Source organism: Myiozetetes cayanensis, unplaced genomic scaffold (assembly GCF_022539395.1).
Source record: "Myiozetetes cayanensis isolate MyiCay16 unplaced genomic scaffold, myiCay2020 scf4, whole genome shotgun sequence".
In the NCBI taxonomy this organism is placed as follows: Eukaryota; Metazoa; Chordata; class Aves; order Passeriformes; family Tyrannidae; genus Myiozetetes; species Myiozetetes cayanensis.
The window spans coordinates 38,498,902-38,521,913 of NW_026087631.1; the positions used below are offsets into that span (position 1 = coordinate 38,498,902).

Genomic DNA, 23,012 nt, shown 5'->3' on the forward strand with positions numbered 1-23,012 from the left:
CGCAATAGTTAAAGTAAACTTGTGCTATTTGCTCTGTAGAAAACTTCCACTTGAGGATTCATGAGTTTTTTCATAATTATAAAGCAACTGAAGTCAGGAATTTCTACAGATCTTCTGTGTTCCAGAACTCACATGACAGATGACAAAATAAAAGAAAGTTACACAATATTTCCCCCCCCAGTTCAGCCTAAAGCATCCTCCCCAATTCCTCTATGTGAAAAAGATCTTCTAGTTCAGAAGCTGCAAATCAGCTGCCTATGCACAAGGACTGAAATAAGAAGCTGGGGGAAAAATTCCAAGAGTTTTGAAACAATTATATTCTTTTAGTTTTATTTTCTCACATTTCTCTAGGTCCTGAGAGAAAGCTAACTGTGTTGGACTAGACATCCTCCAAAGGTTCATTCCAGTGTGCGTTACTCTATAATCTGCATCATACCAATAACTGATATGATTGGTGTACAACAAGATGGTTATATTTAAAGATTTCTTGTAGAGATGTTTTTTGGCTCATTTTTGAATCTGAAACTTCCACTACTTTTGGAACTGTCATACCCACACACTTAAGCAGGAATTGATGTTTGCCCCAAAACCATTTTTGCCCTACCCTTGGAATACACTGGAAATAAACACTGGAAAAAAACTGTACTCAAATTAACTTTATTGGCTCAAAACAGTTTACACTCTACACCAAGACTGGTGGAGATAATAAAATCCATATGCCAGAAGTCCTTTGTCTGTAGTACGAAGTGACAGGTACCATTTAAAGTATATCACGTTTCCAAAATTTGAAATCTCATGACAAGGAATGCAAACATGAAACAACATGCAATGCTTTAAAAAGTCACAAAGTCTTCATTACCTTACAAAAAATTCAAAAACTATAGTGAAACATCCAAAATCTATTATTAATATTCCAAATGTAAAGAACAGTCCAAACATTTTAGAAGCATTTCAAATGCTGGTAACGCTTTGTATACTTTCTTGTATTTCAGAGCCAGATCCTAATGTGTCACTTCCAGAGGTGTTTACTGCTTGTAGTGTACTTTGGTTTCCTCTTGCTCCAGTAGTTGGAGCTGCCGTTTCATTTGCTCCAGGGATGTATTTCTTAGAGGAAGAATTTTTGCTTTTTTCAACAGACATACCACTTGATACTCTGCTGTCATCACTTTTAATACGTACACTGGAATCAGCAAATGAGTGCAGACCAGTAGCCAACTGTCTTGCTGAGTGACCTTTTGCTTGTTCATTTTGTTTGACTCTCCTCTCAGAGAATACTGGTGTACTACTACGAGGTTTATCCTCTTTATTTTGGTTAATTGTTTGAGCTTCATTTTCCTTCCATGAGCCTAGCTGGTACTGCTGTCCAGCAGTCTGAAGTTCTTGTATTTCTCTAAGTGCAGAAAAGGCATTATTCATCACCATCTGGGATTGAAATGTGCCAGGAAGAGACAGTTGGATGTCCCCTATTCTGTTCTGAAACAAGAGATTCCAATGAAGATATTGCAACTGCCATATATACACAGGGGTAGACACATACAGACATATTACAGTATCTTTTCTAGCTTTAAATCTATACTACAAAGGTATGTCATTTACACTGAAGTAGCCAAAGCCTAATCACGTCTATCATTTCAAAATACCTGCAATTCATTATGTTTGCTTGCAGTTCACAAAGGTGTAGTCCCAAAAGTCTATCCCACAATAACTCGCCACTACAAGAATCTAAACTAATCACCAGTACTAGGAAATAAGAACAAGAGTCTTCAAACTGGAAATTGCTTTCCACGCTTTCAAATTTTATTTTTTTTTTAAACCCAAAAGTTTTAACATGTTTTAGAAGCTCATGGTGTTCTTGAAAAATTTGGAACAGTTAAAGGAACACACTGGAATGCAGAGTGATTCTTAGATATGTCAGTTTTATTCAACTTGGACAAGGCTATAGGCTGGCAGTATCTTCATTTTTAATAGCCTTAAAAACTTAAGCCTGGGCTTTTTTTGTTGTTCTTCTGGGTTTGGTTTTCTTTGTTTTGGGTTTGGGTTTGTTTGTTTTGTTAAAGGAACTTGAGTATCTCCTTTGAAAAATCCATAGGATTTTCTACTAATTGGCAGAGTAGAAACAAAAATCTTTAGCACTATCTACAAATACTGAAAATTTGTAATTGCCTGAAATTCATGTCATGGCCACACAAAAATCCATTAGTCCTGGACATATTACTTGGAAGACAATTTGTGATTTTCAGCAGGCACACTGTACTAGCCTCTAAGACTAGGTTTTTAAAATCACTATATATCATTATTAAATGCTTCTAAAAAATCTAGTCATGGTACTTTTCATTTTTAATGAATGTATACCAGTATTGGAACTTCTTATTTCAGAGTCATAAACAACATTATTACCACAAATACTTTAATACATTACAAAATACTGTTTTATATTCCAAATGGTAAACACTTTAAAAGCTTACATTAATCACTGAAATGTTACAAACTGTATAAATGCAGCCACAGTAGAAGTTGCAGTAATGCTTCATGCATCAGGGGGATAAGAGCCTTTTGAAAGTACATTAAAAAGTATCAATTAAACTTGCCTCTAGCATTCTCTCTATAGACTTACTTTGCTGTTCTGGGTATGTTCCTGTCTTTCTTCTTCAAAAGACTTCTCCTTTACCAAGTTAGCAGACTTACTGAGAGTAGAATTCATTTGTGGTTGCCCCAAAAGGCCAAAATCTGACTGGTCTATCCCAGCTAATACAGCAAGTTGTCCAAGTCTGTAAAATAAAGTTCAGTAGAAAATGACACAAACAATTCTTAGCCTTTGAAAAATCTGGAACAATCAAAAACCAGAAAAAGCAGCAGAGTCTGTTTAAAGCTTTGAAGATATTTTTCCACAATTTTAGGAGAAGCCCAATATCTTAACCAAGATGAAACCAAGTAGCTAGAGGTATTTTCTTATCTTTGCACAAACTAGCCTGCAGGTTCAAAACTCAAGTCTTATGAGTCTAAAAATGAAGTTCTCCTAGTTAGCACTGCACCCAGAGCAGGATGATGACAGGCAGATTCCATGTCAGACAGAACAAAGATCAAAACTCTGTCATTCAAGCAGAAGATCGGTGCACATCTCCAATCTGGCATAATACCTAATGAAGCTACGACACGCTTCACAAACACAGTGATGTGTCACCTGCCAGTTTACAAGTTGGCCAAACCAATTACTTGTGTGTTTTAAGCCTCAATAAGAAGAGAGAAGTTGCAGCCACCAATTGATAGCACAGCATACAATATATAGAAGCTTATGAGAAGAACACTCTTTGGGATTAGGATTCTATAACTTTCAGAGCAGCTTCCCAGTATTACAAATAGACATAGAGCCTGTATGGAAAAAATATTTTTCATGTCATGAAAATGCATCTGTCCCTTCCTCAAAAGTTTTGAATTAATTCTTGAAGTAATGCCAACTCTGCAAATTGATTGTCACAAAATCAGAACACAGCCTTGGAGTGACATTTACAGTAAATCAGAATCATAGAATCATGAAATCATTTAAGATTGAAAAACACCTCTTAATGGCATCAAGTCCACCACTGCCAGGTCGACCACTAGACCACGTTTTAGATGTTTAGTTTCTAGATGTTTTCTTAACACTCCAGAGATGGTGATTCCGCTAAGTCCCTGGGCAGTCTGTTCCAGTGTCTGACCATTCTTTCAGTGAAGAAATTTTTCTTAATATCCAGTCTAAACCTGGGACAATTTGAGACCATTGTTACTTGTTCTGAGTTACATCACTACAATCTGGAAGTGCGAGGCAAATAATAGCTTTTCTGATCTCTGAAAATGCAGAGTAGACTACTATATATATTCATGCATTCCTTCATTCTTGTGGATGGGATTGCCATGCCTGGATACATAAGCTTTACAAAGCAGGTTTAAGCTGAAATTCCTTGATAAATGGGAAGGATGAACCACCCTATGAGAAACTGCAGGTACAGTGGTAAGACAAACTTTAATCAACAGTCTCTAAAATAATTAACATAATAATAAATAACCCAGAATTTAAATACAGAGGCCAGATTCATTCATCTAGATTTCCATACTTCAGTTAGAAAATGGATAGCACAAGGAAATAGGACACTTTCTGAAGCCAATTCAACTGCATTTTGACCCTTTCATCTCATGGAAATGCTAAAAGCCACATGTGATTCAATAAAGACTTGGAAACATGTTGTATTAGAAGCTTTCTACTCTTTTGGAATGGGCTTCTTAAAAGACTTTCCCAAGCACAAACACATGAAAAGTGCTTGGATCATGTTTTTCCCACTAGGAAAAGACTAAACAGTAGGTACATGGCTAATTTATTTTCCTTTGCTCTTTGGAATTACAGTTCTATAAATCTGGGGGGTAGAAGACAGCATACTTCATTGTGAAGATAATTTTGGAAAAAGATCTAAGGAGAAACAGCAAGACTTAAGTAAAGTGACAACCTACCCAGCATCTTTAAGGAGGTCTAAAAAAGCGTGGAACTTTTGGAAAGAGTTCTCAATGCTGCCTAGAACACTTTCATCTTCCAAAATTGTGCTGGTTACTGACTGTGCATGAAGAACCTCGGATAGGGAGATACTTAGATTCCTTAATCTTGCATTTTCAGCTTCCAGCTATGTGGAGTGCGGGGGGAAAAAAGAAATTTCTTTCATTTTCAGTTAAAAAAACCCAAAATATCAAACCTCAACTTTGTAAGCCTAAAGCAGCATCACAAAGTAAAATACCCACAGTAACTGATGTAACAGATACAGAGTTTGCTGCACCAGACACATTCAGGGCACTGTTACATTGAGCTCTGAGAAGATATGTTTATCCACAGCTGTAATTCTATGTTGCCATAGTGATATTGCTGCAGGCACTCAAAACTGCTGGCTCAGGACTGTCTTCAGTATGTATGGAGTTACAGAGCAAGTATAAGCACAAAAAAATTAGCTTTCAACAAATTAGTGCATATATTATATGACACACTAACACCAAAGAATTTATTTTATTAGTAAAAGAACCATAACGAAGGCCAATGCTTTTCTTATATTCAGACTGCTGTATCAAAGGGAATGCATACTACTATTACCTCTCCCCTGCACTGTGCATCCCAAAACTGAAAGTTAAGGATGATTCAATTTTTCTCCACACTAAACATTAATCAAATTATGACAGACTAATAAAAGTTGAATGATAACTGCAGGATATACAAGGTTTTGTGTTTGAGGGAAGAATTAACTCAGACACTCATTTAAGATTACAGCTATGTAATCAATTGCTACCACAGGCTTTCCTTCTTTCATTTTTTATGAGGGCAAAAAAATTATACATTCTGTAGTACTCTGCAGATGTTAAATGAGCACCAAAATGAACAGTTTTAAAGATTACTGCTAGTTGGTTTATCCAGTCTCCTGAAGCAAGGTGCTACATCCAACCAGTATAGGATGACAGAGAAAGATTTCTTGCAGGTGGTGTTTAGCCTAAAAAGCATTTAAGTATTCAAACAACAGATACCCAGAAGAGCCCACTGGGGCAAATCACATTACAGGAGGATGGCGATGGTTGCACAAGATGTCTACAATGAACCTCGTGGATTGCAATCTTTTGTGGATATCTGCTCCCTGTACTGTGGGGTACCATTTGGTGCTCAAATTTCAACAGGTATCATCACTTTCAGTCCCCTCCATTCACATCTAAGAACCAAATCCATTTGTTTACACTATCTTACACGCAACTCTATTAGAAGAAATTCTGCTTATTGATGCAAAAGAATATTTTTAGGTCAGCAACAGCAGTTGGGGAGAGAAGACTTCACAATTTAACTGTGATAAGTTGTTCAGTTCTGTTGAAACTAAGCTGCACTTCGCAACAACTGGCATGCAGACGACCATCCAACATGGTTATTGCCTGTGGAAACAAAGCCTAAAAATCAAAGGTACACAATAAGCCAAATTAAACAATAACTGCAACAAAGAGCTTCTCAGCACAACTCATGATAAATGAGTCGGGAGACAAAGAACTCTGTGTGCAAACTGCAAACAGATTTAATCGCTTTCTCAAGAAAAGTATCAGGATGCCCCAGACCACAAAACAGTGAATTAACAAAACCCATTGAAAGAGTAGCTTGAGCTGGAGTTCAAGGCTCTGGAACAGGATCAGGAGAACAAACACACATTACTAAACACAGATTTCATCATTGCCCTTAGACTAGAAAATGATCCATGTGACTTTGAACTGAAACTCTGGAAGCCACCACATTAGTGGTCATAGATAATTACTCCTAATTAAGCACATGGATACTTTGATCAGTGCCTCCTTTAAAGATCATTAACAGTTAAGTATCTTACCTCTGCTACTCGTTCCTCAGCCTTTTCTCTAGCTCTTTGTTCTTCCTTTAGTTTTTCCATGCATTCTTCCAGCTCCAACTATCAAACACAGATAAACTATGAAGAAATTTATCTCAAAATGTCCGATTAACATGCAGTATACAAAACCTCAACACGTCCAATTAACAACTAGCATATGGCATTCCAAACATCAGCTAATCTTCTACGAAAACACATGACAGATGTCTACCAGTACATAACTCTACGATGCAAAAAATTTGGAAAGAAAAGTAGAAATAAGTGTGATTTGCTTAACAGATTTGTAATATTGCAACAGATAATATCAAATTGCAGCACAAGTCTCTGGATTTCCAGCCTGTATTCTTTATCCAGGATTTTATTCCTTCTTACAGGAATAATAATACAAAATTCTGAACTGTAAGAACTGTACCTTTCCAATTGGTTTCACTTATTTCTTCAGTAGAAAAGTAAGATTTTCACAATCCCAAGTTTAGTGTCAAATTAACAAGAACACAGCCAAACATCTAATAAACATATTTCAGTCTTATTCATGAGACTAGAAAAACACGGGTATTTTAACTATTAGCTTTAAGTGGTAAATCTCAGTTTCAGTAACAGTAGTCAGGATTTGATAAGCAATACTACATTTTCTTGTAGTGATATGCCAGCAGAGCATTATCATTTTTAATTACAGCATCTGACATGGAAGAACAAACAGGATTTTTGTTCTTGCACACCTTAACAGAGCCTTCTGGTCTGAAAGGTGAAAATTGTTAAAACTATCAAGCTAATCTATTTTTCAGAGGGTAGACTATATGAATTAACAGCATACAAAACTTAATTTCTCTATACACTTGATATATGGAAACCTGTATGTAAAATGACACAGCTTTTTGTGCGCACCTTATCAACCAGTTCTACAGAGAAGCAGAGATCCAAATAGTACTGAAATCGTTTGTTTACTATCAGAAGTTTATTCAAGAGCATACTACTGTACTTCATATCGGCAATCATCTGAGAAGACTGGTGTGCAACAACCTGCTTAGTACAACTAATCCTTCTGCAAATGGAAAGAGGTCCTCACAGGTCTTAAAAGATGCAAGGGACTTCTGCATCTGATTCAAAGATGCAGGTTTTAGAATAATCCAGATATACGTCTCACAGTGACAACCACTCTAAGTGATGGTTATGGGTCTGTCACTATTGCCCAATGAAGCCCACTCCTATGATCCCCAGACTAGCATCAACCAAGCTAACTCTGGAACTAGAAAGCTAGTCTTATCTTTATCATCGGAACACAGGGGTATCACCTGTAGAAGCCAGAAGGTATAAGAAAAACACATTTCAAGACACGATTTAACAGTACCTAACCCCCAGGCATAGAGTTGTGGGCAATTCTCTATAAGAAGAACCATCCAAAAATACCACAGTCTTAATGCAATCAACATTAGAACATGTGGAAGAAATGTCTCTTTCAGACACGCAAGAACAATACAGAAAGTAGTGACCATAATATTCTAAGTTCACAACTTGACATGTAACTTGGAATCCCATAACCTAGCACTGAAGACCAGTCATTGCTACCACAGACCTGAAGAATGCTTACATTTCCATTTATAATGTGTGCGCATTTGTATATAATAAGTAATGGCCAGTCTTCGCGAGCGAAGATCCGGGGAAGGTCTTTACACCTTCCAGCCTGCGCATTGGATTTTTTAGGTGAGACACAGTGTGCGCGGAACTGAGCCCACCCTTTAATCCTAAGGTTCATCTGCCGGGGCCAAGCGAGCTTGGACGGTGGCAGCGAGGTCCTTAGGACGTAGGTGGGTTGCCTTTAAGGGCTGACGAGCCCCACCTGCCCGGGAGTGGCCCTGACCGGGAATCGAACCCGGGTCTCCGCGGTGATAGCGCGGCGCCTTTACCACTAGACCACCAGGGGCTGCGCATTTGTATATATGTATGTATTTTAAAGTTTATAAGATGTAGGGGGGTTTTGGCAAGGAACTCTTAGAAAACTTAGTTCTGTAGTATTTTTGTTGTGGACAGATTTTAGATAATTTTAAAGGTGACACTGATCTTTTTCTTCAAATTGCCGGTGTATAATGTCAAAGGGCTTAGAAAGCAGTTAAATTACCATCATTTTTTAAAAAAAAATGTGGAAGTTTTCTTGTTTTGTATAAACCCGATTTATCACACTGTAAATGTACACAATATTTGATCACAGAATCAGAGAATCACAGAAAATGCCAAATTGGAAGGGACCCAAAAGGATCATCTAGTCCAGCTCCTGGCCCTGCACAGGAACATCCCCAAGAGTCACACCATGTGCCTAAGAGTATCATCCAAATGCTTCCTGAACTGTCAGGCTTGGTGCTCCAACCACTTCCCTGGGGAGCCTGTTCCAGCAACCAACCACCCTCTGGGTGAAGAACCTATTTCTAATATCTGACCTAAACCTCTCTTGATGCCATTTCAGGCTATTCCCTCAGGACTAATGACCATAGAGAAGAGATCAGGGCCTGCCCTTCGTCTTCCCCTCACAAGGAAGTTGTAGACTGCAATAAGGTTTCCCCTTAGTCTCCTCTTCTCCAAGAGTGACCTCAGTCACTCCTAATACAGCTTCCTCTCAAGGTCCTTCATCATCTTCGCTGCCCTCCTTTGGACACTCTCTAAGACCTTAATATCTTTCTTACATTGCAGTGCCCAAAACTGCACACAATATTCAAGATGAGGCCACCTCAGCGCAGAGCAGAGCAGGACAATCCCCTCCCTCAACCAGCTGGAGGTGCTTTGCCTGATTCCCCCCAGGACACAGTTGGCCCTCCTGGCTGCCAGGGCACTGCTAACTCATATTCAGCTCGCCATCATAAAGGACCCCCAGGTCCCTTTCCAAAGCACTGCTTTCCAGTGTCTTATTGCCCAGTCCATAGGTACATCCAGGGTTGCCCCATCCCAGGTGCAGAATCCAGCACTTCCCCTTGCTGAACTTCATGTGGTTGGTGATTGTCCAGTCCTCTAATTTGTTGAGGTTTCTCTGCAGGGACTCCCTGCCTTCAAGGGAGCCAACAGCTCCTCTGAGTTTTGTGTCATCTGCAAACTTGCTTAGTGTTCCTTCCAGTCCTGCGTCCAAGTCATTTATGAAGATGTTGAAGCACACAGGGCCCAAGATGGAGCTGAAATCCAAAAAGACTACATCGACTGGCTTCTCTTGATCAACTAGGTGGGTTACATAAAAAGAAATCAGGTTGAATAAGCAGGACTTTCCTGTCATGAAGCTGTTCTGGCTGTGACCAATGACTGTGTTGTCTTTCAGGTGTTTCTCAATATTTCCTAGAATAACCTTCTCCATAACTTTACCAGGCACTGAAGTGAGATTGACAGAACTGTAGTTTCTGTCATGCTCCTACTTGCCCTTCTTGAAAACTGGGATAACATTTGCCAGCTGTGACCTCTCTGGATGGTTATGGGCTGACTTCAAAAACAAACTGAACGCTGCAGCTGCATCTCCTCAGAAGCAGTATCAAAGTTAAAAGAGGATTCCTTACACCTGTGTTAACATATTTTCACCATTATATTACAAGTATATGTACACTTTATTCTTTCATTTGCTTTTAAGAAATTCACTAGTTGACACAATGTCCTAGTCTTTTTGAAGAAAAAAATTATTAAAATACATCAGAGAAAGCTAAATGTACATCCAAGCTACAAGACTAAGCCTTCAAGAAGTATAGCCCAGAAAGACAACATTGACAGCCTTTAAGATGAAATTGCATACCAAAAATATATATAGTCCTCAGAATTACTGTATGCAGTATGACTATTCAACACTAGACAGAGGTATAAAACTGAAGTTTAAAAACTTTAAATATATTTTAAAAAATATTTAGGAACTAATTAGCCATGTTTTTCTCCTTGATTACATTGCTGTCCTTATTTTAAAAAAAAAGGTTGTAATAGAACCACTACTTCTTTGTAATGCACAAAGTAATAACATGTCGAAAGAGCTGCCTTGTTAACTAGATTAAGGGTGAAGTTCACCATTTAAATCATTAGTTAAAATTTAAAATTATGGGAGTTCCCTCAAGTACATTCTTCATCAGAACCCACTCTGACATTTGATTCCTTCTAGTGGAAGGTGAGTATCTATCAGTTCTTATTTTTCATTTAAGTAGAAATAAAGCCTTTCATTACCCAAGACTTCTTTTTTTACAGAAGTAAGTACTACTTCTTTCACTAAGTACCATGCTTAAAGCCCCTTTCTGAGCAGAGGGATGCAGAGAAATTCTCACAGACTTGCATACTAAAGTGAAAGTCTGGTCATTTAGTCATATCAAAAAATGTTTGGAGTGCTTTCATGGCAAAGTGGCAGTTTAAGGAGTTCCCACCTCTTACTGTTTAATACAGTTCTGCATTCCCATCGTTATTTTAGCACAGCTGTTGTCTCACTTTACTGAGAGGTCTGCTACCACCAAATACACTGCATTACTTTTCAGTTAGACAAGTTGCTCAAGACAACTCCTCCCTCAAGTTGCTGTGCATTAAAAGCTGTTTAATGACAGTACCTACGCCAAATGAATACAGATAAAGTCCTCCACTTCCTCTCTCGCCTTATGAGCCACAGACTTCTGCCACTTACCATACTCTGGGATTCTGAAACATCCCCAATCACATAAACCAATGTGAGTCGTTAAGATAGCTATCCTGGAAAAATATCACAGACTGGTTGAGGTTGGAAGGGATCTCTGGAAATCATCTGGTACAACCCTCTGCTCAAGCAGGGTCACTTACAAGATGCATGGGACCATGTCCAGATGTTTTTTAATATCTCTTAAGGAGGGAGACCCATGCCAGTGCTCAGTTAATTTTACAGTGAAGTGAAAAAGTGTTTCCTGATGTTCAGAATGAAACTCCTGTGTTTCAGCTTCTGCCCATTGTGTAACTTCCTGTTGCTGGGCACCAAAGAAAAGAGATGGTCTCCATCATATTTGCACCCTCTTCTTTGGGTATTTATCCCTTCCCAAGCCTTCTGTGCTCCAGGCTGAACAGTCCTAGCTCTCTCAGCCTTTCCTCAGTGGTGAGGTGCTCCAGTCCCTTAACCATCCTTGTGGCTCTTTGTTGGACTCTCTCCAGTCTGCCCACATTTCTCTTGTACTGGAGAGCCCAGAGCTGGACACAGTATTCCAGGTGTGGCCTCACCAGCACAGACGAAGGATCACCTCCCTCAGCCTGATGATAACATTCCTCCTAATAGAGTCCAGTATGCTATTCACCTCCTTTGCTGCAAAGGTACACTGGTGACTCACATTCAACTTTGGTGTCCACCAGGGCCCCAGGGCCTCTTTTGCAGCACTGTTTTCCAGATGGTTTGCCCTCAGAAGATAGGGGTGCTTGAGGTTGGACATGACCCTTAGTGCCATGATATAGTAATTAGAGTTGGATCAGGGGTTGGACTTGATGATCTTGGAGGTCTTTTCCAACCCAATCTATTCTATGATTCTATGATTCTATTCCCTGGTGCAGGACTTTACACTTTTTACTGTTCAACTACAAGAGTTTTCTCCCTATCAGCAAGCTGAATCAACCTGTCTTATATTTAGAAAAACATGAAAAAAGACACAAGAGAAAAAGACTGAAGCAAGAAATGAGAAAGCACTAAGAGACAGAGAGGAAACAGACATCCCAATTCAATGATGACAAGTTAATAGTTCGGTTCTGCCATAATGTGAAACCCACTTTGTCTCAACATACTAACAAGGATGGGTGAGGCACAGAACAGCTGTAGACTGCTTAAACAGTGCTATCTGATATGGAACCATGGCATGAAAAAGTATTTTGGTTTTCAAATTCAGAAAGCCAGGAAAATCTGGGGGTTTACAGGCACAGAAAATTTAAAACCAATTTTGGGGTAGGTTGCTAAAATTGGTGGGTTTATATCCAAGGAAGATCAAATTAATTACAAATTGTCCCTTCCTTATAGTTGTTCTACATGTAGTACTACAGGTAACATCGATCTCATAGGTCAGTATGACAACCCTTCCCCAAAGCACAAGAACTGTCTGCCTCTGCCCTGTTTCCTGAAGATAATATTCCTTGCTCCTCAAACACCAAAAACAGATATATGAAGTGTTACCTGAAAGCACAGTACTTCCTACATAGAAGTTTTTAGAGCAATTTTCACAACATGGAATTCTATGATTCCAGACACAATGCTTTTGGTAAGTGTTGAAGCCACCAACACAGCACAGTGTTGATATATTACGCATGAACAGTAATGAACTCACCCCTAAAGAAAGTCCCTATACAACTTTAAGTCCCAGTAACATGTGAAAACCTTGAAACCTTCCTGAACCAAAGTTCTAGAGAGTAAAAAGGTAGGTCTAAAGAAAAAGTTTACACAGATTAAAAACAAACAAACAAAACCTCACAAACAAAACCCCACAAACCCAAACCAACCAAAACCCAAAAACAAACAAAAAAACCCAAATCAAAACAAACAAACAAATCCCCAAAAAAGTCTGGTAGTACTGCAGTATTTGTACAGTCCTTTTGCTTTCCACAACTCTAAGCCATCCTAAACTCAATTATAAAATAAAGCTCTAATACTCTTTCACCTATTTTTGTAATTATTTTTGCACAACAACCATTATCATATTTTAGCTCTTAAAAATAACATTAAATTACTTTTATGAAGGAAATTCTTGGAAGAAAATACAACAGAAATAACATTAAATTACTTTTATAAAGGAAATACTTGGAAAAAAATACAACAAGGAATAACACTGATTGAAAGATTTGGAAACTATGGTTCAAAACTGGAACAGAGAAATTATGTATATTGCAGTTGTGTGTATTAAGTTCTTTCTTATTAAGGCATTGATTTGACAATATGCTTATAGCATATGTATCTGTATTATAATACTAAGAGACTGAACATCCAGTGCATATTTGATATACATCTTTTCAAATGAAAACCAGAGTGACATAATGCAGGATCATTAAGAGCTATTCCGAAATCCTGCTCCATGGTTAGTTATTTGCTTAACTACAGTTTTCTGAATAAAACATAGCTTAATTGATCTAACTTGTCTTTATAGAGTCTAGAGCACAGAATATGCTTCTTACCTCTAATTGTTGATATTCTGTTACATTAATCTTATCAATTGATTTTGCCAAATCAGGATAGTGGATGACATCATCTAAATCTTCTGTGTCTTCGGTATCAGATGTAGAAGCACTTTCTACTGTCACTTTCACAGGAACACCTGTCTAATTACACCAGAAAACCACACCCACTCACAACATTACAATGCCCAGCAAAAATCAAAGATTAAATCGTATCAAAAACTTAATTTAAATACAGTTGTTTCTAGGGTTCCTTACAATGTATATACATTGTCCAGCTATATAATTTTGAAACAAATTTGCATAAAACAATATTTAAAAAAAAAAATCAATCCTATGTGCGCATATGTTGGGTACATGTGGTGAGGAGTTAGCAGCAGGGCCCCTGTGAGGCACAGCCAGGGCTACTCCACATCAGACACAACTGATCCCACTTGACCCAACACAGGGCAGAGCTGGGCCCAGCAGTGAAGCTGGTGGAGCAGCAGGGTGAGATGATTTAACAAAGGGCAAAAAGCTCCAGACAGGAAGAAGAGGTGGGAACAAAGACAGTGAGAAAAAACAGCAGACTAGGAGCAGGAAGAGGTGCTCTGTGGTGGAGCCAATACCCTCACTCCTGCCAGGCAAGACCCACGTCAGAGCAGATGGACGGATCAAAGGAACTGCGGTGTACGGGGATCCTGTAGCAGTGAAGGTTTTCCCAAAGGACTGCAGTTCATGGGAAGCCTACAGCAGAGCAGTGTATAAGTGAGAAGCCATCACACCCTTCTGTGAGCCAGTTTAATTTAGTAGTATATAAAAATGCACTTCTCCAGCTGTTCTACAGTGGGCAAGGTGGGAGGAAGATGGAAATGAGATGCAAAGGAGATGGAAGAAAGTGGGGATTTTTCTTCTCCCACTGGTATGTCTACTAGAGCAGTTCACAGACAGGTGCAAACACAAGTACGTAATCCAAGCCTAAGACAGAAAAGTTGTTGCAAAAGCCCTCAGAGAAAAATGCTGTTAGTCCTCCTTATTACCTCTGGAGGGATTGTGCCCATACTCCAACCCAGCTTGCTCATAAGACTAGGAAACCAAAAGATACAGAGACAGAAATGGAAGTAAACCAAGTAGCAAAGAAGTTTCAACCAAATGATGATGTAAACTTTTTTTGCACTTCCATGAGAGATTATCTTTACAACTATGTTCCAGTCTTAACTTTTAGACAATAAATTCTGTTGAGAAAGAACACTTTCATCTTTTTTCAGGCACACATCTACTAAAGAAACCACTGTGAGAGAAACAGTACCTGAATCTCCACTGGCAATTCTCCAGCACGATCCAGAGCTCCACCTCTACAGTTAGGAAAAAAAAAAACCAACATACACTTCTGAGAAAAGTAAGTTTATAATGTCACCATTGCTACATTCATTCCCAAATACAGGATTCTAGGGCAGGTGAAGCACAAGAGTAAAAACAGCATCACACACTACGCTGTGTCCCTTTAACCCTCATTAGATCCTCACTTTGTTCTATTAGCACACCCTACTTAATCATGATTTAGAGCAACATTACTGGATGCTAACATTAATATCTTCAGTAGGCATCTTGCTTAGTTAATTATTTTGAACTGAAGTCAACAGGAGAATTTGGTGCTCAGCAATTTAAAAAATAAGTTTAATAACTACACTTATGATAGAGCATTAAGGAATTTTTTCTGTTTAAATAGTTACACAGTTTCCATTTTGCAAGGCTGAGGTCTAGGATACAGATTTTTAAAAAATCCAAACAAACCCAAACAAAAGCTGTTTCAAAAGAGAGCTTCCATACGTAACTTTTTTTAGTTTTATTTTAAGTCACAGGACTTAGATGATCACAATAATTATGCTTGTATTGGGGGAAATGGAGGAGAAAGAAGAGGTGGAAAAACTACCTAGGCATCAAATGCCAAATCAACTATACTACAAGCTTACAACACTAACTTGCACCTTCAGCTATGATAAATATGATAAATCAGATTAACAAAAGAACAAGCAGGCAAGGTAGGCTTGGTTGTGGTGGGTTTTTTGGCAACATCTGAATATTCCTATGGCCATCATTTATTTATGCGTATTTTAAATACTTACTAGAACAGAATTTATGTAAAATCCTTAAAATTTATATAAACAGAAAAAATTATGAATGCAATATAAAATTATATGTGTAAATTTCAAATCACATTTTAAAAAGACTAACATTGATCTCTACTATATTTATCATGCTGGTTTTATGCTTTATTGTTTTTTATTTTATGCTTTATTATTTATTATTTTATTATTTTCCCTTGAAAACTTCACCTGCATCTCTTTGCACGTTCTGCAGTCCGCCAAGGAAGGAAGCCTTTTGTGCCTGGTGGCTGTGGTTTTGGTGAGTAACTCTCTTTCACAGATGTACTTTTTTTCCCAGGACTTACCGATTTTTTAGACAATAGTCCTGTATTGAACAGTAAGATTAGAAGAAAAGAGAATACGTTATACCTAATTACTTACATACAAATTCACAGCATACTGTTACTAAGTAAAACCTCCTGTGTAATAATAGGGACTATTAATATAATAAGTATTATTAATAATAAGTAGGAAATCTGTCATTCAGTCTAACTTTGCTAAAGTGTACAAAAACCTGCAATTTTAAGCCGGTATACTTAACTGCTATGTTAGGTTGATGCAACTAAGGCAAGCTGTTATTCAAAAAGGAAGTAAAATTTTGTAGCTGAAGAGGTTTATGAACATCACTAATTTCAGATATCTAATTCCACTGGTTTACATGGGAGACAATCTGTGTAGACAATATGTGCTTCAAACTGCCCTCTAGTGGCTTTAGTGTGAAGAACGGTGATTTATTTATGGGCAAAGAGCTTAAAAATAAAGCTGGTACTCGTGGATTGCTTGTAATTAACATGGCAGCCTCTTCACTTAAGAGAACTAGTAATAAAAAAAAGTCATGTTCACTAGTCCAGTCTTTTGTTTTTGTTTAAATCATATATTAGTGAAGTAGATTCAGAAAAGAAACCTAATGTGGATGATCACTCTAAATCAGGTTCCTGTAAGTCAGAAACTAACAAGTCCACAAAACTTAATTTGTTCACCTAGTATTTCATACAGTTATACTAGCGAGAATTATGGTTATTACTTCTCTGAGATCAATAAAACAATTGATTTTGTAATGGTATGGATATGTGTAATTATGGTAATGCGATTCAAAGTATCAATTCCATCTCAAAATAGTAAACAAGAGTTTTCACCTCCTGACTCCCTCCCTCTCTTAAAAAAAATCCAAAACACACCAAAAAATACCACACAACAGAAAAAAGAAAATAGAAAGGAAAAAAACCCCACAAACCCACACCAAGAAACCCCCACTCACACCACAACTATAAATGTCAAGCATTTTCTTCTTCCACCACCCTGATCACCACAGTTTATTTATACAAAGACTTCAATTTGATTTATGCTTACCTCTCTGTTTCCAGATAACTAGAGCAAAGACGAAAGACAGTCAAATGTATTACATTGAAATTTTTAGTAGCTTACTGAAAAATAGTGTATTGCAGCTATCAGTACTAAATTATAAATATTCAAGATATCTATCTTATTTTAAACATAATATTTATAATAGGTTTACATGAAGTTTAAAAAACCTCTTAGAACACTTTGTACATCACTTAAAAATGCATGTATGTTTGTTCTGGCAAAGGACAGCTTGCTACAGAAAGGTTACAACAGCAGAAGAACTAAGCAATTTACTACTGCCAAGCTTCGCAGAAGTGAAAGCTTGTGGAGAGGATGCACTCAGAATAAATACGTGCAATTCTTCCACATATTTAAGTCAGCATGTCCTACCATTTTGCCAGCCACTGTCTAGCAGCACTAAAAACAAAAGCAAGTTTCCTACAGATACCAGTGATGATAGAAGATGCACTACTGAATTAATAAATGGAATTTTTTTGGAGACAAGTGTTCTGTAAAACACGTCATATATGTTACAATTAAAGCTCTTAAGCATTAATTTTATAGACAAAATTTACTATAGTCAGAGAAAATAAAGACAGTATTACCAATACGAATAGTAGCTTTTCCTTTTCGACCACTTCCTAGAACAATAGTCCTTTTCTTTGGTCTATTTTTCAAAGCATCCTTGGAGGATGGAGATGTCAGCCACTTATACTGGAATTTTTTTTTAAAGAAAGACAAATCAGTTTACTAACTGATAGCTAAAGAGGTATTTATTTAAAATAGGAGGGGGGTTTGTCAGATATAGAGAACACTGGTACTTACAGAAAATTTAATAAACTGTAAAATCAGGAAAAAAACCCAGAAGTCCCACAAAGCCCAAATTCAATTACAGATTTGATGCAGGTCTGAGTGCTACATTATCAGAAAGTGTTCCCAAAACTATAATATCCCATCTGATATTTTCCTATCTCCTCTGCAAAACACTTCTCTTTTTAAAGCAAAAACCCCACAGCACCAACCCTGTAAAGAGACAACTCTGGTTTCTGCATTTCATTCTCAGAAAACTGGCTTGATAGGTAGGAATGACTGGCTCAAGCCAAAGTTCTCCAGAGTAATAAAAGGTTCCCTAACACAATTTTGCATTACCAATAATATCAGTATTTAAAAAAATACGAAACTGTATTTTCACTGCCTTGTAAAGAAAATTCATCCTTACAAAGTAAAAGCCCCAAACTAAAATTAAGACACAGTGATGATCAAAGACCACACCTGTACTACAAACTTCATTTCCTTACAGCAACAGCTCTATTCTTAAAGCTTCCCTTTGCCCTGATAAAAAGTTTCATTACTCCTGGTATATATTCTTAAGTTACACTGCATTTTTCAATGTGCATCACTAATACAGGTTCCAGTGCTAAGCAGCTGTTGAAGGAAATACAGATGACATTAATGCAAAATTTTTCTCAGCTTTTAAACACCAGAGTAGGAGAAATTGTATGCCAAAGTTATTCCCATCTAAAGCACAGGAAAGATTAAAATGCCATTACTGTGCTCTAACCAACCAAATTTAGTTAAAATTTATCATTGGTGAGAAGAACTTTTTTTTCACTTGGGACTCAAATAATTGTGTAAGTTCTGTGGGGTCTATGGCTGGATCTAGCTCAAGACAACTGTTCTTTTTAAACTAAAAAACAGACAGAAAGAATAAAATGAAATTGTAAACGTCTAAAAGCGTCTTAATTTTGTTTTACAAGACACATAAAAGGGCAGTTTTATTAGGTTAACACTAAAGTTCACCTAGACTAGTAATCTGTCTATCGTCCAAGAGCCTGTTGCATGCAAGTATAAAGACAGCAAAGTATTAAGGTTGTGTTTTGAAAGCAGCTTGTTTTATAGACACCCTATAGTGGGTTGACCCTGGCTGGACACCAGGTAACCACTAAAGCCGCTCTCTCACTCCCATGTGCAACTGGACAGAGGAGAGAAAATATAACGAAGGATTCCTGAGTTGAGATAAGGACCTGGAGAGATCACTCGCCGACCACCGTCACAGGCAAAACACTTAAAGTGGGGATATTAATTAAATTTATTACTAACAGAATCAGAGGAGGTGAATGAGAAGTAAAATAAATCTTAAAAACACCTTCTCCACCGTCCTCCCCCTGCAGTGGCGCAGGGAGATGGGGAACGGCGGTTTTGGTCAGTTCATACAGGTTACTTTCTGCCACTGTTCAGAGAGAGGAGTCCTTCCACTGCTCCCTGTGGGGTCCCTCCCAGGGAAGACAGTCCTGCATGAACTTCTCTAGCCTGAGTCCATCCCACAGGCAACAGTTCTTTGCAAACTGCTGCAATATTTGTCATGTTTTCACGGGGTGCAGTCCTTCAGGCACAGCCTGCTCCAGTGTGGGTCCCCCCCAGGGCCACCCACAAGTCCTACCAGGAAAACCTGCTCTAGCGTGGGCTTCTCTCCCCATGGGTCAGCAGGTCCCTGCCAGGACCCTGCTCCAGTACAGGCCTCCCCCAGGGTCACAGCCTCCTTCAGGCATCCACCCACTCCGGTGTGGGTCTCCTCCACTGGCTGCAGGTGGATCTCTGTATCCCTGTTCTTCACATCCATGGGCTGCACCATCGGCTGCAGAGGAAGCTCAGCTCCACTGCCTGGAGCATCTCCTCCCACTCCTTCTTCACTGTGACCTTGGTGTTTGCAGAGTTTTTCACATGTTCTCACTCCACTCTTCTCTGGATGCAATTTTCATCTGCCACACAACTTTTTATCTCCTTCCTAAATATGTTATCACAGAGGTACTACTGTCATTCCTGATTGGCTTGGCCTTGGCCCGCAGTAGGTCCATCATGGAGCCAACTGGCATTGGGTCTACTAGACATGGGGGAAGCTTCTAGCAGCTTCTCACAGAAGCCACCCCTGTAGTGCCCCCACTACCAAAACCTGGCCACTCAAACCTGATACACACCTTCAATGGCTTTTTCCTTTAACCTATTCAGTCTCTCAGAAACTCCACAAACTTTTACCACCTATTACGCTCCATCATATCCATAATTACAACTTTACAGCTACACAGTGCTGCTAAAATAATACAATTTTTTTTTTGTTTTAGCTGCCCATCAAATTTAAAGGCATAAATTAGCAGTGGAGAACTAACTCTTTTTGCAAACTTGAAAATCCAACCCAAAAGACAATCACCTACAAGCTATTGAAAACCAAAGAGAAACAACCAGTTTTTATGCAAAACAGGATGGAAGGACTGCTGGGACTGGTGGAATAACAAGCTACTTATCAAGTACTGACTGCTGGTCAGTACTTCTTCATTCATGTTGTTAATGAAGAATTGCCAGTAAAACTGTAGATACTGCATTAAGTGCCAAAATATAAAACTAATGCCTGGAGTCAAGTTATCTCTTAGTATAAAGGAGATTCCCCAGAGTTGTTTCTTTCCATGGTTCAACTTCCAAATATCTTTAGCATTTCCAAGCAGATACTATTTTCATGTGATCCTTGCAACCTTTTCCAAGTATTGACTGCAACTGCCCTGGAGACAGAGCTTCACAACGAAGGTCAATTTCTCAAGAAAAGTCTTCTAGAGATTGAAGTGAGGAACTGCACTAATTCTCAAGGAATTCTACACCCAAATTCTCAGTTTATTAGATACTCCCTTCAGATCCACAGCCCTGACTTTTAAGTCTTTTCAAACCCAAAAGAGGAATAAGTTCCAGAACAAGAACTGGGAATGCTGCAGTTCTGTGAAATAAAGAACAAGACTACACTCCTTTCTTTCCTGTCTCCTAAAGGAGTTGAATCAGGTTTCTTTGTATTTGAACAGTGCATCTAATAATAAATATTCCAGATATTCAGTTTATGCACATTACTGTGAACTCTCTGTGGACTGCTAGATAAAGATCAAAGGGGGTACTGCACTTTAACTGAACTCTGTTTTTCTTAGAGGATTTGCATTGGAAAGGACAGTCTTGAGTAACTTAAAAAAAACCTTAATTATATAAATTAGTGACATGAAGTAAGTTTCACAGTAAATTAAGTTTTGAATTTTAAATTGCAGTTTCCTTTACTTTTAATGAAAATTTATTATTACCATGTTATTAAGGACAGATGTGGTAGAAAGCCCTCCAGCAGCACTATTTATTTATCATTCTACATTAATGCCCACGTACACGCACATTTCCATTTTTCTTTTCATTAAATGTATATCCTAGATTTTTTACATGTTACACCTTAAATTCCATGAGAAATCATATAAAAAGCCCAATACAGTATCATGTTGCTGATAGTGCTTTTAGGTTTTCCCCAACAAAGTGGGGTTTGTTGGTTTTTAAACTGCCTAAAAGTGAAACTTCTGTTTATAACTATAACTGGTTTAGATTCATTTTGAACAAAGTTGATCCTTAAAAAAAAAATAAATGCAATGGCAGCTGCAAAGAAAACCCCAAACTAATTGCAAAATCTGTAAAACATACCTCTGAATTAGCACCAGTTCCATTCTTAAGAACTCTTTCAATAATGTTTTTCATCAGAACCTGACCTAGGATGAATTAAAATACATTACTAAGAATTCTTTGTATGAGACAACTCTATGTAAACAAAGAGATCATTGAATAAGCAGTACACACTACCTACCCTTCTTGTTTCCCTCATTTTAAAAATGTTTAGCAAATTAATGTGGCATGTTTTTTTTTCTTAAAATATAGTTACTGAAGAAGAAAAAAAACCCACCACCACACAAAGAAGACAAAGGCAGACACGGATACATACCTATTAATGGATTTTTTCTTATGTCAAGTACCTCTAATGTTGTATTAGTTTGAAGAGCATCTAATAATGATCTTGCTCCCTCATTGGATATTCCACACTGCTGCAAATCAAGTGCTGAAATGTTTCAGGAGGTTAAAAAAAATAAAATTCATTGCAGTAATGACATTTAGTAACTTAATAGTCAATATCTAAAAAAAAATTAATCCACACCTGCTGAAAACCTCCATTTCATAGAACATGAAGCATAAGATACAGAGATATGATAACAGCCATGTGTAAAGCAGAAGTATTACTTTAAAAGAAGAAAACTAAAAATTTAAATTGGTTTTATAGATCAACTTAAATAACTGATAACAACTGCAAAGGAAGTAATATAAACCACTCTACAACCACTGCGGGCAACCTGTGCCAGTGTTAGAACACCCTCACAGTGAGAAAGTTTCCTGACACTCAGGAGAAACCTCCTGTGTTTTAATCTGCATCCATTTCCTCTTGCCTTGTCACCAGGTACCACCAGAAAGAGTTTGTCTCCAACTCTACAGCCTCCCTTCAGATATTTGTGTGCCTTGTAAGATCCCGCTCTGAGCCATCTCTTCTCCAAGCTAAACAGTTCCAGCTTCCTCAGCCTGTTTTTCAATGAGAGTTGCTCTAGTCCCTTCATCATCTTAATGGCCCTTCACTGGACTCTCTCCATTAGCTCCAGTTTTCTCCTGTATTGGGGAATCCACTTGTGCCCTCACCTTTGTTAACAGGAAGAATCACGTCCTTCAACCTGCTCACAAGTCTTTCCCTATTGCACTCTGGGATACCATTGGCCTTCTTTGCCACAAAGGCACTTTGCTGGCTCATGGACAGCCTGTTGTCCACCAGGACCTGCAAAGCTGCTTTCCAGCCATACAGACCCCAGCACGTTCTGGTGCATGGGATTATTCCAGCCTAGTTGCAGGACTCTGTGCTTCTTTTTCTTAAACTCTGTAAGGTTCCCATCAGCTCCTTTTCCCGCCTGCTGAGGTCCCTCTAGGTGGCATTGCAACCTTGCCTTCCCAGGGATCCAAGTAAGGCTGACTGGCCTTTAGTTTCCTGGGTCCTTCTTCCCAGACTTCTCGAAGATAAGGGTGACATTAGCTATCCTCCAGTGCTCACGCACCTGTTCTCCCAATCACCATGCTCTTCCAAAGATTATTGAGAGTGGCCTCAAAATGACATCAGCCAGCTCCCTCAACACTTGTGGATGCATCCCATTAGGGCCTATGGACAACTGTTCGTCCA

At 38.3% G+C, this 23,012-nt stretch overlaps 1 protein-coding gene across 3 annotated transcripts; it reads right to left on the bottom strand.

Annotated features, from left to right (window-relative positions):
* Positions 1-641: 641 nt before the first annotated feature.
* CEP78 (centrosomal protein 78) lies at positions 642-23,006 on the bottom strand. Of its 3 annotated transcripts, XM_050329752.1 has the most exons (11): positions 21,744-23,006; positions 21,449-21,513; positions 17,563-17,671; positions 16,964-16,981; positions 15,803-15,938; positions 14,776-14,821; positions 13,488-13,631; positions 6,366-6,443; positions 4,483-4,649; positions 2,615-2,768; positions 642-1,473 (listed from the first exon to the last, which is right to left on the bottom strand). In XM_050329752.1, the coding sequence occupies exons 2-11, from the start codon at positions 21,500-21,502 to the stop codon at positions 952-954; spliced, it is 1,428 nt and encodes a 475-aa protein (XP_050185709.1). In that variant the 5' UTR covers positions 21,503-21,513; positions 21,744-23,006; the 3' UTR covers positions 642-951. The 3 variants fall into 3 exon arrangements, with proteins under 3 accessions (XP_050185709.1, XP_050185711.1, XP_050185710.1); XM_050329754.1 differs by lacking the exon at positions 16,964-16,981; XM_050329753.1 differs by having other exon boundaries at positions 21,449-23,006.
* Between the last annotated feature and the right edge of the window lie 6 nt (positions 23,007-23,012).

Bases quoted from the DNA above. Each gene is read 5' to 3' on its own strand.
- CEP78 (XM_050329752.1), bottom strand. From the start codon at position 21,502: ATGAAAAACATTATTGAAAGAGTTCTTAAGAATGGAACTGGTGCTAAT. The intron at 13,632-14,775 runs GTACTGTTTCTC...TGGTGTAATTAG, and splicing joins AATTGCCAGTGGAGATTCAG to ACAGGTGTTCCTGTGAAAGT. The intron at 6,444-13,487 runs GTAAGAAGCATA...TGTGTTTGATAG, and splicing joins CAGAATATCAACAATTAGAG to TTGGAGCTGGAAGAATGCAT.